This window comes from Gavialis gangeticus, unplaced genomic scaffold (assembly GCF_001723915.1).
Source record: "Gavialis gangeticus isolate Ggan-Ray unplaced genomic scaffold, GavGan_comp1, whole genome shotgun sequence".
NCBI classification, from domain to species: domain Eukaryota; kingdom Metazoa; phylum Chordata; order Crocodylia; family Gavialidae; genus Gavialis; species Gavialis gangeticus.
The window spans coordinates 97,694,438-97,711,895 of NW_017729033.1; the positions used below are offsets into that span (position 1 = coordinate 97,694,438).

The following is a 17,458-nucleotide window of genomic DNA, read 5'->3' on the forward strand; positions in this document are numbered from 1 at the left end:
ATCAGAGTGCTCATAAAGTGTTATGGACAGAAAGACAGACTAAAGCTATTAGAATTTCCTACCAGACACAAACAACATGCTTTGCTACATACAGAAAATAGAAGGCCCAGTCTTTATCATGAGGAGCAGATAACTTCTCATCTGCCAAATGTCTCCTCTACAAAACAGCAGAACAGTATATACTCCTGGCACACCCAATATGTGGAAGAAGAAGAGTCAGAGTGGCTGGAGCATTAAAGAAAGCCCAGAGCACCATTATACAGTGTGGGTCATCACAGGCAGTGCAAGCTGGGAGACCCATTGTTCTACCTGTGGAGTAATGGATTTAGTGTCACCCCCTACACACCTTCCTGAGTAATGATGCTTTCTTACTTACAAAAGGTCCTGGGTTTCCCTCCTCAGCTGCTGCCATATTATTCTTGACAAACAACTCCACATCCAGTGAGTGATTTTGCCCAGTGTACATAATATATGATTTAATCATTTTCCAAATATGCTTAACAAACAGTATTTTGATTAAATATGTAAACAATCCTCCAAAACATAACAGAGAAAGCAAAATAATTGGCTTTTTCATCCCCAGTCCTAGAGTATGTTTAATTATCAACTCTTTAAAAAACTGAGCATTGTTTTTACCATGATCGTTTTCTGCTTACATTAAATTAAATTAAACAAATAAAATACATAATTTAAACACGTAAGTACTTGGTTTCTAAGACAAAATATTCTTGTTAACCAAATATCATGTACTTTACCTTAAAGACCTATTCTATTTTACTTTCTATCTTGCATAATTTTTATGTCTTCAAGAGTCTATATACAATGTCTGGGTAAACTTCACATGGATAGGAAGAACTGCTTATTTATGACTTATTACACTTAATACTCTCTCCCCCACCATATATAAAGATATCTGTCATACTATACATACATATTTACACACACATATTAACTACTTCCTATCCTCCTAGTTTATACACACACACTTACTCTTCCCATCCTGCTTGTACAAGTATGTGCCACACTTTCCTATCAAGCATGTCCACATCTTAGTCTTCACAACAAAGCTCCTTTTTTATAGGCCACTAACAATTTTAAATTCTCCATTTGTGTCGTCAGAGGAAAAGCAAAGTTTAAAAGAGATGTTGATTGATAAGTGTGCCTTAACTGAGATCTGAACAGAATTCCACACATACAAGGCAAGGTGGACAAATACATGGACCTTAGAGTAGGAGAAAGAAGTGAATTGGGCACTGATAGTGGTGCTGATGAAAGACTGTTGAAATACTAGCCAACTGCTAAGCAGAAATGACGGGGGAGGGTGGGGAATGGAGCGCCACCACCCACCACCCCACACCGCCAACGTCTCCCAGGAGCAGGGGGAGGGGGAACCTTGTCCTGCTGTCCCCTCCGTCCCCCTCAGCCAGCACCCTGGGCTGCTTGCAGGGATCATGGGTGGAGAGGGGTAGGATGTGAGGCCAGGGGTGCGGGCCTCACCCCCACCCCCCCTGCTCTGTCCCTGCTGTCATGGCAGTGCTCTGCTGCACCGCCGCCGTCTCCTGTCCAGAACACACTTGAAGCACTCTGATTTGTTGTTTCAGACAATCAATCAGAGTGCAAATAAAGCGTTATGGACAGACAGACTAAGGCTTTTATAATATTAGACAGTCTTTACCCTTCCACAACATAGTGAAATTCTGATGTGCTATGAAGTTCTGGATATGTGTTTCTTATCCAGAACTGAAAGGTTTGGAAAATGTATTACTTTAATTGTAATGATAAAATGCTAGTCCATGCTACTGCTTCTTATGAATACATTCAAAAGTGTCAGCTGTGGCAGCATAAGGGGTAAAGTCTGATTTTTTTTTTTTATTAGAATTCCAAGAACCTGCCAGGTATATCTGGAGACATGCAAATCTGTGCAGTATCAGAGGTCAGAGCTTGTTACCAAGACCTCTCTGTGCATGAGACCACAGTAAGATTTATGTGATTGCAAAAATGTATTTGAAGAAACTGTCAGTGCGATTTTTAAAGTGGGAAAAAATATACCCTTGCTAATATCAATTAGGTGGAGGGAAAAGTCAGCCAGAAAGCATCATTCACCTCAGGCCCATGCTGAACATACAGAAATTTCATTAGATTGAATCTATGAGAGATTACACGGTGAAACTGGCGACCAAATTAATAGAAAAGAAGGCTAAACAAACAACACTGAAGGTACACCTTTTAATGGAGAGTAAATGCAAATTTATTATGGTGTTTGAGCTAACCCCACTGAATCCTCTGGAACCCAGTCCAACATAAAAATCCTAAAACTTTTCACAAATACTTTACATTCAGAAGTAGAATTATACCACTAAAATGCCCACTACACACACTGCATCTATGAAAATGTTCCACTGTAATAAAATGAGCCGAAGTATTGATACCTAAGCGATCGGATTAGTTGTACCTGGTACCACTAATCATTTAATCGTAGGGAGATGCACAGTAGCAGTTTACCACTAATGTGCAATATGAAGTTACAATTAGATAAATCATAGAATTCAGATCTTGATACAGTTCTAAATCAAGCAAAGGGTGGGAAGGATGGAGAAAGAGACTTCAGCTTGCAGTTGCAGTTTTATTACAAGTTGCAGGAACTGTTGCAATTCAGTTTTATTACACGTTACAATGAAAGAAAAAGAACCCAGATGGTTATAAGTTTGATCCAAACTTTTTTTGATATTGAGGCTCAGGGCCTAGCCCTCCAAGTCTTGTAGGTGTTCAAACTGAGATCTAGAAATATACAAGTCCTGTTTTTAAAAGTCAGATTATTTTGATTTACTGGAAGCTGAGCAAAAATAAATATCAAATACATACTTGCCAATAAGAATTCTAATTGTCTTTTGTACTTTAAAAATATAAAGCCTATAAGTTTGACTCCATGTAATCACCAAGAAAAGTATGTTACTTGAAAAAATACCTTTCATTCTCCAAGCACCCAATAGTTAAGGAACAACCATCCTGCCTGGTATCTCAAGATAAAAGCTGCTGTGTGCATGCTGTGGTTATGATTCTCATCCAAAGCAGTGGTGCATAGTATCAAACCACACTATCTAATTTAATAAGATTTACTTGAATGTCCACCATTACACTCCTGAAACTGTCACCCTACCCTTTATCAAAATAACAAAACAGTCACTGAAAAATACTGAAATAAAAGAAGAGGTAAGTATTTAGGAATATTCTTTATAAAATTCAACAACTGATAGTATCAAAGGTTATTATCAAAGAAAATAAGTAACTTTATTAAACCTCTTTCCACTCTGTTTTCTGGATTGTAAATGCCTATTACCTATAGTATACTGAAGAACTACCTCCTAACAAGAACCCCCAGAAAGGCTCTTACTGTTAAATAAATGAAACATGATTAGCCCCAACTTAATTTCTGCCCTTGAGCACATATCCCCAAATCCTGGTGAAATAAAAAGGTGTTGCACATGCCCAGATGGCAGATGTAGTCTTGCTGTTCAAATTGTGCTGAAAAATTAATATGATTTTAACCAGGAACTCACTGTTTGGCAACATCAAGCATTCTTGGTTGTTCCTTTTTCTTTGCTTCCACAGGTGACTCTACAGGAGCAAGCACTACAGCAGCACAGGAAACTATGGACTGGCATGAATCTTCCCGACAAACTGCAAAGACAAAATGGAGTTAAAAAAAGGGCACTCGGAGTTCATTTTAAATATGCAGTATTGGGAAGACATTAACAATACAATCAAGAAAGAAAATAAAAGACTGATCAGACTTCAATTTCTGTAACAGTTTCACACTATCTAAAGCCCAGGTCTGGTCAGTCTTACTCTAAGAAATCCCATGTCTATATGTTTTCATGTGGATTTACTCATCCAGTAGGTACACTTTGGGGTGCCAGAATCTGACACTACCCCTTTTTAGTCTATATTTGTCACAAGTTAAAAATTACAGCAGAAGTAAGGATAGCTTAAATAAAGCAACATTCCCCAAATCCCCTCCTTTTTAGATATTAACGAAGCAAGAATTAAATTCCAAAGCATGTGCTTGAGAAGTTTTCTTTAGCAATTATTCTTCATTTTCAGACACTAAGGGTCACAAGAGGCAAATAGCCTTCATTTATTTCCATTATTTTACTAATCATCTCTATTATGACAGTGCCTAAAGGGCTTAACTAAAACCAGGTCCTTATGGTAGCAGGCATTCTAGGGATGTAGAGTAGAAGGCAATTTCTACCTGGAGGAGCTACCTAATCTAGTAGATGGACAAAAGGGGCACGTCCAAATGAGCACATACGTGCCTCTTGCAGAATCTCAAACCCTTTTAAGATGCTGCAAGATGCAGTTGTGGCAACAAAAAACGTTCCCTGCACTGCAAATTTGTACCGCAGGGACAAAATTAGACCCCTGGATATCCAGGTGTCAAACAATGCCCTCGGGGAAATAAAGCAAGGCAGGCAACCAGAGGCTCAGTCCTCGCCTCAGTGCTGAAGCAGGCTGCCTGCTGCATTGCAGTTCTGGGAGAAGCCAAGCAGGGTTATTTTACCCCAAGTGGCACGTGTGCTGGGGCAAAAAGCCCTGGCGCAAATTTGCACCACTTCTATTTGAGCTCCTGCAAGTGCACATGTTTGCATGTGTGGATGTGCCCAAGCAGAGAGGGGAAGGAAAAAGCACAGATGGTGAAGTAAGGCCATGGACAGGCATGCATTTGAAGCTCTTCTGAAGAGACCAGAGCCTCGGGAGACCAGAGGCCGAGAGGCGCACACAGATTCTTGGTCAGCAGCAAGCAGGATTTCTTGAATGACTCTGAACCTCCAGAGACTCCCAAGCACAGCCAAGAGCACAAGACAGTGCTCACTGTCTGTCTCTTTGCCTTGCACACATGCACACACACACTCACTCTGTTGTGTGTGGGGGGGGTAGTAGGGACAGAGCATTGTGGGATGCCAGAGGACCAAGAAACCTCATGTCACACAGTGTGGAGTGTGTAGATATTTCAGGAAGCTCATCAAAAGGAAGTGCTTCAAACATGCTGTTTGATTTTTGAGGACCATTTTGAAGCACTTCGGCTATTTTTAAAGTACTTCTGCTGTGCATGTCTGCATGCTCACTGTTTGGAGGGCTTTAAAGGTGTCTGGAGTTCTTCAAACATTTCACCTATCAAGGATCTACAAAGTGCTAAAACACAGAAATTGCAGAAACAGGAAGAGGATCAGGTCTCCTCAGTCTGAGGTTAATTCCTAACATACCATACCATGCTTTCTCTCAGTTGCCACTCAGATACATATTGTGCAGTATTAGGAAGCCTGGACTATTTGTAGAACTGGGAACATGATAATTTCCCTCTGCTGAGGATCTGGACCAATAATTTCTAACAAAAGAATCCTCAACAATATGCGACCCCTAAGAGAAACTAAACTATATTTGTTTCAAGTGTTCTCAAATCTAATCTGTAAAAGTTACCAGTAATTTAGCACTTAACTAGTCACCATTCACTGCTACACATTTAGGAAGATATAGATTTCCTTTATAGACAAGGTCTATATTTATGAGCTGAATAAAAGTTGGAAGTAAAAATCGGTTGTACTGTACAATGTGCAGCAGCTTCTTATGTAATAGTTTCATAAATGCATAGCTTAGTATATCATATATAAGAAAGATCACTTAAAATTCAGTTTTACCTGTTTTAAAAAAAGTTACCTTTCTGTATACAAATTGAAGCACACCAAATCTATTTTAGACAGCGACAGGGTGAAGTTTAAAGGAATGGGTCAGATCAGTCTTAGATTCTAAGATGACTAGACCAGAAAGCTTCCCATGTCACTTAGGTAGAATCTTTTATTTAACTGGAGTAGGCTTTATATCTTAATTACCTCCTTATGGGATGACTAAATTCATCTTAATGGATGAGATTTCTCAGAAGAAATGGAGCAAAAATTTGTGTGACCAATTACAATGAAAGCCAGTCTATGAGACCCTCAGATGTTTTTACAATTGGACTCTTCTTTGTCTGTGAAATATCCACAAACTTTTTGTTGAATGTTTACACTCACTGGCATATTCATCATATAAGTGTTTCCCAGCATCAATGGTCAGTTTTTATTCTGCAATATCCTTGTGTAAAAACTTAGTTCCTTTTTTTCAGTATTAGCATGAATCTGGTCAAGTGATACATAACTTTAATGTCCTTTTCTATTCTAATTTAAGAGGGTGACAATGGCTAGTCGTACTAGCTCAGGAAGCCGAACTCTGTCTGAAACTGTGATAAAATAACAACAATCCTGATTTTCTGTTCCTCCAGAAGGATATAAGCTGAACCAGCCCTTCTCCCAGCCCAGATGATTCCGTCTTCCAAGTGGCTCAAGATGTACTAGATAGCACACGGCAGGATGAGAGGGAGGGCACGGCTTGGTGTCGTCTCTATTCACTCCTCATGCTTGCCTACTCAGTTGTGCAAGAAAAGGAGTAGCAGCTCTTCTGCCTGAAGAGGCCAGTAACTCACAAAAAAGAATGAGAAGACATGCAGCAGAGATCAGACTAAACCATGAATGATTAAACTAAAGAGCAGACAAAGCCTGAACATGGACAGAAATTCAAAAGATTTTGGCATGAGAATCTGTACCATGTATGTAAGTTCAAACAGTTTTGTTTGAATACACTTACATGCTCCAGGATTCTTTAGACTTGTATATATTTAAGAGCCTTCTTGAATCGTCTATGTGAACTAACAGAAATATAAACAGAAGTTTCTGTTTCTCAAGTGTCATCTTCATCAATTGCTTAAACAGGCTCTTCATTACTTAGTTACTATTATATACATCGCCCACCATAACAAGACTGAATTCATAGACAAGTTCTATATACCACTCCTACATCTGTGATGTTAACTATAGGCTTTGACAAATAGAAATTAAGAGGAAAACACTTTGGGTTCCAATCATTAACTAAAAATCAGGTGTGTGAAGATGACAACATTTACATCCCACTGACACTTGGATTACATTTGACAAATGTATGTCAGAGAATACACGTACCAGGTAGAGCAACTGGCAGGATTAAGACCACCCCATCAAGATGAAAAGCTTGTACATCATGAAACTGAGCATAACCTTTTGTTCTTAATTTAATGGGAAAAGCGGTACCATTTGATTATTTAGTTTTCTAATGTTAACACAAAACTGAACAGCCAGAGCTCTCTGATCCCTACTTTAAAAGTGCCTACAGAAAACGTTCTACTTGATAACCTGACTTAAACTATAGAGGGCATGTCTACACTGGACGTTTACTGCGCATTACCCCAATAACACTGCACAATAGCGTGGTGGTTAAAAACCATGCTAAGAGCCTACTGCACAATGTTATTAGGCTAATACGCAGTAAGCATCATAAAATAACCATACAACCATCGGACTAGGAAGACATTAAATAGCATCCTACTTCCTAGTAGTCCTCTTTTAATGAGGCTTGGAGACTACAGTGGTTAAGGTCACATATAGCAGTTAAATTTCTGTTGGGAGAATTGCCATTCTTCTGTTAGGAGCTAGGAACATACAGTACCATACTTCATTAAACAAGTACTAAACTAAATGCACAGTAATTAAGGAGCATTAATGATCATGTAGATGTGCCCAAATAGGCATTCATATCTAGCAATAGGGATTTCAGAGAAATTCTTAGAAAAATAGCCTGAGAGTACATGCATTCCAGCACCCTGACTGGAGAGCTACATAGGTAAGCTCTCCAGCCAGGAGTCACTAGAGACCTGTGCCTTGGGCCACCCCCACCTCTTGGGAGCCCAATAATTGAGAGCCTGTCCTTTCTCCTGCTTGGGAAGGAGGCAGGCCATCAATAGGCAGCTCCCCGCCACATCCCACAGCTTTTAAATCATCCAGTGTACAGTCCAGATGGTGCTGGGAGAGCCTCCCCCAACCCTGGTTCCTGTTCCTGATGACTTGGAAACTGATTCCCACACTACCCAACTGGCACTCCCCAGTCTGGGAAGGAGGCAGTAAGCAGCTGGCAGCTGTTCCACTCCCCTCCTGGACCAGACCCAGAGGGCAGTGAATGGAGCATCATACGGGCATTCATTCTTGCAAGAGAATCTCTCTTGCAGAGAAGAACTTCCAAATGTCTTCTTTGGGAAACATTCAATGAATGCTTGTATGTTCTTAGCTTCTAACAGAAGAGTGGCAATTCTCCCAACAGAAATGTCACTATTTTATATGACCTTAACCACTGTAGTCTCCAAGCCTCATTAAAAAAGGACTACTAGGAAAATGCATCAAACTAGGAAAACATTAAATAGCATCCTACTTCCTAGTAAAACTACACCAGAGTGAACAAAATTTCCTGAAACTACTAGTTGAGCAGTTCACTCTGGCTGAATAACCCACTGACATGATTTAACATGAAAGCAGCTTTCCTAAAACTGCAGAGATTTGTCTGTCTGATCAAGATGTGTGAAACATCTGATAAACTGTTTATTCTTGGGAAACAGAAGGAGATGTAGAGTAGGTATAGCTTCCCAAAACACCTCCAATTCCATCTTTTTGAGTCTTTGCTCAGACAGCAGTAAGTCATTATGGTACAGTGTAATTAACTAAAATGTCATGAAACAGTGGCAACAAAGCAGCAAGCAATTTTCATATACTAGAGTGTATTCCCTTATTATCCGTTCATAACTTTCATTACAGAAATGAGAATATGCCTGACTGCAGGCTAACAGCTTTCATATATAAGATTGATGATGAAAGCCACTAGTTCTTTCCAAGGAGGCTATTTTATTTTCACATTTTTCATTTCTTGTTTTCCTCAAGCAAAGTTTCTTCTTATGTAGTGCTGGTATGCACTTTTTTAAATAAATATCAATGGGTGTCTTAATTTCAAGCAAAAGTTTTTATATTCAAGGATCCCAGAAAACTTTACAGAATCAAAACGATACATGATAACATAGAGATTTACCCATCACTGTACTACAGCTTCTTCCAATGTTAGAAAACCCAAAAAACTCTTCATAGCATATTTGAATGCTGTATAAGTTTAGCCATATCTAACTGAAACTGCACGGAGAATAAGGGCCTTGTTACAAGTTCCCTTTAAACTGTCATAAAGGCACTTAAAATGGGAGCATTCACCTGTTAAAGGGTGTTAACCCATCATAAGTACCCTCTAAACATTTTAAAAATATGCCACTCGGAACAAGATTTATCTTTGAAGTGTTTTACTCATCCCATTCCAGGGTATTGTTTGAATGGTCAAGAGAGGTAAAATTCTTTACTTTCATACCTGCAGCATTGCAGGGTGCACAGCTCACAGTCACTTTACCTCTTCCCACCTCCAAATCTGTAGTGAACTCCACACCTCTTCTTCTTCTCCCCCCACGTTGAGAACAGCCACTCTAAGCACTTAATGACAGAGAAATCATGTAGCTGAGGAAAGCAAACTTCCCCAGTTGTATTGTGTCTCTGCCTGGGGACTCCATGCTCAGCATCAAGTACATGGGGCTCAATTCAAGGGAGACCATGCAGCCAGAGAAAGTGTGCTTCCCCTCACTACACGGTCTCACTGCCCACTGACTCTGTGCTCAGCACAGAATGGATGAGGCTCAATTCAAGGGAGACAATACATTCATTACAAACTTATTCAGGTGAGTCACAAGCAACAACCAACAACACAGGCTTTAGTGCACTCTTTCATATCATTAGGAGAATAGGAATGGAGGAGAGTACTTGAGTGCTAGTCCCAAAAATCACTCCAATTCACTGTGAGGCACTTGATCACAAACATTAGTAAGAACCCTCCTGTATTATCCCAGTAATCTGAGGCAGAATTGTACTGCTCTTTGAACATGTACAGCACTATATAAATAGTACTTAGAAGCACAGAGATATTTACAGGCTAACCTAGCTAGGCATTTTTATTCCTCCTTCTCTACCCCCACCCCTCCATGTATCAACCATCTTGTACAAAACACAAAGCACATGGACCTGACATCTCAAGTAACCAGTAAGAGAAACACCACAGTTTGACTTCAGAAGAAGGAGTCTGAGAGCATCAGTATACTATTCTGGTTGCTCCATGGTTTGTTAATTTGGGTTGCCCCTCCCCCCCCCCAGCACACCCACTGAATTTTAAATTGAATTCCTCTAACAACTGTATTAAATGGACTGGTATGTGAATCACTATGTCATATATGCATCACAGAATTATCTATCTAAAAGGTACTATATACACTGGTTTATTTTAATATATTGATAGCAAAAATGCCAGGTTTGTATAAGTCCTATTGTCCATGCCTGCCACAGGCTCTTTTAAAAAAATAGAATGCAATGTTAATATAGATCAAGTAATTTTATATTGATAGAAACACAAGCCTTCAGAGTTCTGAAAATAGCATAATCTTTCCATACACTTACCAAAGATAAAATCTACAGGTACAAAAAGTAAGGCTTATTTACAATCACCATGAGACTCTAAGCAGAGACCCAACTGAACTCCTTCAATACCGGAAGAAGTGCATTGTTTCTGCAAAGGCAGTTAAAACTTAGAGTTTTTACGAATTCACTGAAAAAAGAGCAGTTTCTTAAGACATACGCAGGAAACCAAGTTATTAGATGAAATGCAAAAAAAAAAAGTTAATTCTGGTTTATAAACAAACCAATGACTTACTGAAATTAGGAGATGACTTCTCTCTCCAGCATGGCAGCTACCAAGTTATTTTATCTATAAGTCCTTTAGTTTGCACCACATCAGGTCTTGATTTAATTCTTTTTTCATAGGATCAAGCAGCACCTCATATGTAATTTTTTTTTGCTTAGTATATGCCAATTTTTTCCTTCTCCTTTCACCTGTCTCTGCTGCACCTCTGAGTTACATGCCACTCCCTTGTCACCCCAGAGGAACAATATCATCCTGGCTCCTCTCTAGGAGCAAGTAAGTTGTGCAGGTGTGAGATGGCATTAAGCCTTAACCTGTGACTGCTCTGAAACTGTCCTAATGTTATGACACCATAATATTTCACAGATTTAAAATGTTATAAATCTATAACAGAACCCTAAGTAAGCAGTTAAAAGTTGCGTTAAAAATTGGCCACAGCATCAATATTAATTGTTCATCCCACTCTATCAAGTTATTTATTGGAATGAATTATTTAGTTGTCACACCACTGTCTACACCATTTGGATTCTACACATATTATAATATATAGTAATGATTTAAGCAAAAAATGTTTGATTTTATTTTTTACATTGGGAAACAAAACTCCTCTTTGATTGTCACAGATTCTTAATGTTTAATCTTGGCTATATATTCAAATTTTCTAGATCAGGGCTATCAAACAGGTGACCTCTCTTTCTGTGCCTGGCTGGACCTGTACTGCAGTGCTCTTCAGGAAACCAGATTCAAACTCGCCTTGGGCAGTAAAGGGAGCCATGGGGGTTAATGTAGCCATCGCTCACACCTTTCTACTAACACACATCTCCAATGGGACCCCAGAACCCAGGTTTTAGAAGTGGGCCCTTTGCTTAAATTCCTAGCCCCTCCAGGCATCCTGCAGACCAGATAACATGGATCCACAAGATGGATCCAGCCCAAGGGCCATATTTTTGATACCCCTGCATGACCAACATGATACAGGGATGCAGTTTCTGTTAATTATGTTTCTAGTTTACTTTAAGAACCTTTTTTTAGGATTTCCGACATACCAGATTATTTTTAGCTCACCTCCTAGTACCAATTTCCACAGCACTTTGTCATTACAAAAGACAAGAACTTCCTTTAGTCCATGAATAAAAAAATATGCTCATTGTCAAAAGTATATGGTGAGCTATGTAAGGCATATTTAAATTAATTTAATCACCAACAAGTAACCAGGACAGCAGCAGATACATATGTCTACGCACATAAACATTAACTCTGAAATATACCCTCCCACTCCCCAACCTCATGTGATGTTTAGGCTTGTTGCCCAAATACAAATATCCTGTATTTTCCAGCTACTGAAAAGAACACAAATACGGGCCTGTAATCTAATTACATTACTCACACTGAGTAGTACCTTACCCAAAAAAACATGGAGTAAGAATCTTTTCAATATGTGTAAAATCTGCCCCAGAGTCACAACAGTTCTGCCACATTACATTTTTTATCATTTTTACATGTATTTATACTAATTATTAATTTACAGAAGAAGAGGTGTCCACTTATTCCACTTAAGGAGACATGTTTATGAAATGCCAGTCCTAGTTTTACTTATTTAATAGGAAAAAAAACATTAGGAAAGCGGCAACTAAGAGTATAAGAGCAGTGGGATAAAGAACAAAAAAAATTCTCTACTGCATCCATATTCCACATTAATTTTTGCACGGGCACACAATCTTTCAGTATAGGTTGAGCCAAGAAGTCTCATTAACACATTTGCTTTTGCAAACATCCAGAATTTATTAGTCCTTGGTAACAATATATTATAAAAACTATGCATGGAATCTGCATTAAAGTATCTAAGCAACTAATTTTATACTATGCATATAGGTAATTCTTGTTATTGTCAGCAGCAGTAAAATTTCCTACCACAGAAATAACGAGAAATGACACATTTTCTGGCAAAATAAAAAGTAAGTCATATGCAAATGAAACCAATCTTTCCATTAATGTTGTCTCCTGTTGTCATAGTGCAAGCTACATATAAACCAGCTAATAACAATCACAAAATACAGAAATTGTTGAGTAGTAGAGCATTATTTTTATGGTCATTCAGATAAACATACGTTTTTCTGTAAAATAAATACATTATACCAGCATTTCCCAAACTGTCGTACACATACCACCAGTGGTATGCAGAAAACCTGTGAGTGGTACAGAGAAGGCTGGGGGGAGGGGCAGGGCATGCACACCCACCCCCCCACTCACCCCAGCCCAGCCCAGCCCAGCCTTCTGCAGGGGCCAGGAATGCAGCCTGGCCACGTGTGCAGCAGTGTCCAGTAACTAAGTGCGTTGAGGAGAAGCAGCATGAGGGGGAAGGGATAGGGGGGGCATGGATTGAGTCCCCCATGGTGACAGAGGGTGTGGGGTACAGGGGTGGTGGTGGGAGCCCCAAGCTGCTCATCCAGGGGCAGAGGGGGGGGCTCCCACCCCTGTGTGCACCCCAGAGTAGGCATGGAGGGGCATCTGCCCCCCCAACTATGTTCATGGGGCAGGCTGCTGTTGCCTCATGGCCACATGTGACACCACATGCCTTCCGTGCACTGGCTGCCCAGGAGCGGAAGGCACATGGCATTGCATATGGCTCCCAATGCACAGAGCTCAGTGGCAGCACCTCTGATCTGCACATAAATCTGCAGGGCAGGTGGCTCCCTTGCCTACCCCAGGGTGTGCACAGTAGCAGGCCCCATCGTGCCTCTGGAAAGGTGCAGGTCGTCCCAGGGGGGGGCCATGGCAGGCAGGCGGGGTGCCCAGCAACTTCCAAGGTGGGGCTTGAATGGGCCTGCACAACTCTGTGAGGGGATACCACCTGGCCAAGGCAGGATTTTGGGCTCGGGGGACTTTTGGCTCCAGGCTCGGCCTCCCTGCATGCCAGGCACAGTGCACGCAGGGCAGAGTTGTCCCCGCTGCAAAGGCCTGGCCACGGGAGCTGCTAGGAGCCATCTCTGGCCACTTGAGCTGGGCCACCGCAGCTGCCCCAACCTGCCCAAACCCCAGCCTTGCCCACCCACAGTTCCCTTCAAGGGGCTAGATCAGGCACTGTGCAGAACTGCTGTGCTGCAGGCTGCCAGCCAGCTCAGCTCTGATCACCACCTACAGCACCTCCTCTCAGAGCCCAGGGAGTCCCTGCTCATGCTGCACCCAGTGCACACAGGCTGAGCAGAGAGGCCCCCAAGCCTGGCGTCCTGCCCCAGCCAGGCAGCGTTCCACTGTGGGCACAGAGGCTGTGTCCCACCCTTGCAGAGCTGCACGGCCAGGGCCAGGCCCAACTCTGCTGTGGTGCCACTGAGCACCCCCACTGCGGCCAAGTCTGCAGAGCCCCAAGGCAGCTCCCGCTCCCACTTCCCACCTGCCACCCCGATCCAGCTGCTGCCTTCCCAAGGGCCCAGCCAGGCCAGCCTGCCCACAGCACCACTCCCATGTCTGCTTCTCCCCGTGCCTCTCTCCCACTTTGTGTTCCCTCCCTCCTCTCTCTCTCTCTTCCCTCTCTTTCTTTCTTCTTTTTTTCTCTCTCTTTTTCTTTCTCTCTCCCCCCACCCCCATCACAACATGCTTAAAAAAAAAGAATACACAAAAACAAAGGTAGTATATGGAGTTTTATTTATTGTCACCAGGTATAGAATTTTTAGAAAACCTAGTATTTACTGTAAAAACCCCCAACACTTATTATTATTATTAATTATATTAATATGCAGTGTATCCTGCCATGTAACCTCTGCTCCAGTTTTGTTTTTCTGGTGTGCTTGCACTCTGGCAACTTACAGAGTACATATTGTGGTTTTTTCAGTAACCCAGCCAAAAATATTGCCTACCCCTGGTTTACACTGGATTCCTCCCCCCCACACCACCAATTTACAAGTGTTCAAAGGCCTTTGTAACTGATAAAACAATGTTTTATGATTACTAAATGTTTTGATATTGTTTTAATACATAGTTTGTTACCTATATGTATGAAAAATTTTCTGGTGGTACTTAAGGCTGTATCATTTTAAATTGGTGGTACTTAGTCTGTCAGAGTTTGGGAACCAAACGCATTATACGTTGCCTGCATAATATTTCCCTACACTCCTGAAACAGAAAGAGAAAAATCTACTTATTTCATAAAACATGCTTTTCTAAGGGATTGGTGTCCCTTCTATCATTCTTCAAATCGTGTTATGTTAAAGCATACACAGTTTTGCTCTAACACCTGAAATTTACTTTCACAGCTTGATGTTTTACAAGTAGCTCATATATTATATTTCCCATTAACAAGGCCTAGCTCAGGTCAATCCTTGCTGGTTTATATATCCCCAGAAGATAACTTATCACCTCCGGAGAGCTTTACTTATGAAAAATTATGTTAACCTTTTCTTTCTTTTTGTCTGGTTAAACTATTAAAAAGACTAATTTGTCATTTTTAATATAGAAGATTAAGCCCTTAATTTTAAAACAAAGGTGCATTTCTCAGAACACTTAATAATGAACCTGGCCAGGAGTCATTACCATCTGACAGCTGTTCAATGACCCAGGCAAAAGGAGTTGATGGCCTTAGTCCAACTCTCAGTAGACAGGTATCCAACAAAATAAAAACCACCACAAAACTGGCACTAGTTAGTACCAGAGTTGAGATAATTGAATCATTATTGACTTTCATAGAACTAAAACTGCAGTCTTGCCTCCGGAGTTGGTTTTTCTAGGGGGAAGGCTATAACATATTGGTGAAACAGTAAACTACTAGATTCTACTACCACCCAGCATAACCCTTTTTGTTCTGAGAATAAATAGGAAGCTTTGAGCTTTGGGCTGCCAATCCAGCCCTAGGTTCATGGTAAACATGTTTTAACATTACAGAAAAGACAGAATCAGGTTAGTATTGCTCAGTGGAAAAAAGTCTCCCTTGATACAAAAAATAAGGGGTCATTTGATGAAATTAATAGAAAGTATTCCACACTTAGAAGAAATAAAAGGAAAATTTTCATAAAAGGTGTGTAATCAGCTTTAGGGATTCGCAATACAGTGGATCAGAGCCAAAGAAGAGGCGATAGATTCAAACAAGCTGGGTAATTATAATAATAATTGAAAGCATATGCAGTTTTGCATGCTAAACTATGAATAACCAAGTATCATAATCCAAGACACGCACTGATTGCACAGAGGCCCTAGAATTAACAGCTTCAAATATGTGCCTACATAGCTTTGCACAAATAATCAGGTACACTATCAGACTTGAACCTTTTCCCCAGAAACATCAGCCATTGGCTATTGCTAGAGAAAGGATGCTGAACTGTAAGGAACAATATGAGCATCCAGTAGAAAAAAAAAATCACCTATATCAGTGGGGGCCAGCCTTTCAGGCAGGCAAGCTACAAATTATACCCCATACCCGTCCCAAATGCTACTCTGGTCCCTTTCCCCTGCTTGATCTGCCATTCTGCTTTCTGCCTCCCTACCTTGTGCTTCCTCCTAATCTGTTGCTCTGCTTTCTGCTCCATGACCTGTCTACCACTGTGATGTCAGCCCCCTGTCTGATCTGCTCAATGCCACTTTTGGCACATGTGCCACAGGTTGGCCACCCCTTCCCTGTACCCATTTCTTACAAAAAGCAAAATCCTGTGGGTGTCATTACATAGGCTACATCAACAGGCTCCCATTCCTAACTGGGGCCTTGAAGTGCCATAATAAAATTCCACAAGTTTAACTCAGTCTTCATAAAACTCAATGACACATCTTGGTTCTGAAGCCTATTACTAGTACTGATAATTATGTACAAGTAAGAGCTAGAATACTCCAATTTCCCCACTGATTACTCAAAGGTGGGTGCATCTACACAAGATGTTTACTATGCAGTTGTCTAATTGGCTGCACAGTAAATGTCTTGGTGTCTACATGTGTGCCCCAATTAGGCTGAAGTAAATTTACTCCACAGCAGGATAGCACCTGTAAATACAAGTACTATCCTGCTGAGGAGTAAAAAACTGTAGCAGTGCACATGTAGATGCTTGAAAGGCTAGCTGGGACATGAGGATGCTGCAGGGTGGGAGCTGCCTACCAACTAATCCCACACTGAAGATCCCTCATGCTCCAGCCAGCCCCTCTGCAGCACACTGAGCCCGGAGGAGCAATAAACAAGCAATAAGCTCTGGAGTTTATTAATGCGCAGTAATAGCACATGTAGATGCACCCACAGTGAATCAGACTGATGTTCAGGGCTTTAATGTAATACCCTGGAGAATGAGAAACTTCTGCTACTTGAAGCAGTGAGTCAGATGGATGTTTGGTACTTGAGTGTAATACTACAGAGCAGTCGTCTCCAAACTTTTTTGATCGTGCATCCCTATCAGCAAACATTTTTTGAGCACACACCCCCAATATATAGTTTCATAGTTTCTAGGGTCGGAAGGGACCTGAGCAGATCATCTAGTCTGACCCCCTGCCATGGCAGGAAAGAGTACTGGGGTCAAACGACCCCAGCAAGGTGTTCATCTAACCTCCTCTTAAAAATCCCCAGGGTAGGAGCCTGCACCACCTCTCTTGGAAGTCGGTTCCAGAACCTAGCCGCCCTAACTGTGAAATATCGTCTCCTGATGTCAAACCTAAACCTACCCTCTGCCAGCTTGTGACCGTTATTCCTGGTCACTCCTGGCTGTGCTCGGGGGAACAGTGACTCCCCCAATGCCTGCTGATCCCCCCTTGACTAGTTTATAACAGGCCACAAGATCCCCCCTCAGCCTTCTCTTGTGGAGGCTGAACAGGTTCAGGTCCC

General features: G+C 41.2%; 1 protein-coding gene across 1 annotated transcript in view; it reads right to left on the bottom strand.

Moving 5' to 3' along the window:
• CCSER1 (coiled-coil serine rich protein 1) overlaps nt 1–17,458 on the bottom strand; it is a 1,844,507-nt gene that overhangs the window by 1,414,046 nt on the left and 413,003 nt on the right. Inside the window, exon 5 of the mRNA XM_019526256.1 lies at nt 3,558–3,678. Within this exon, the coding sequence (XP_019381801.1) occupies nt 3,558–3,678 (121 nt within the window). The remainder of the gene's footprint in view (nt 1–3,557; nt 3,679–17,458) is intronic.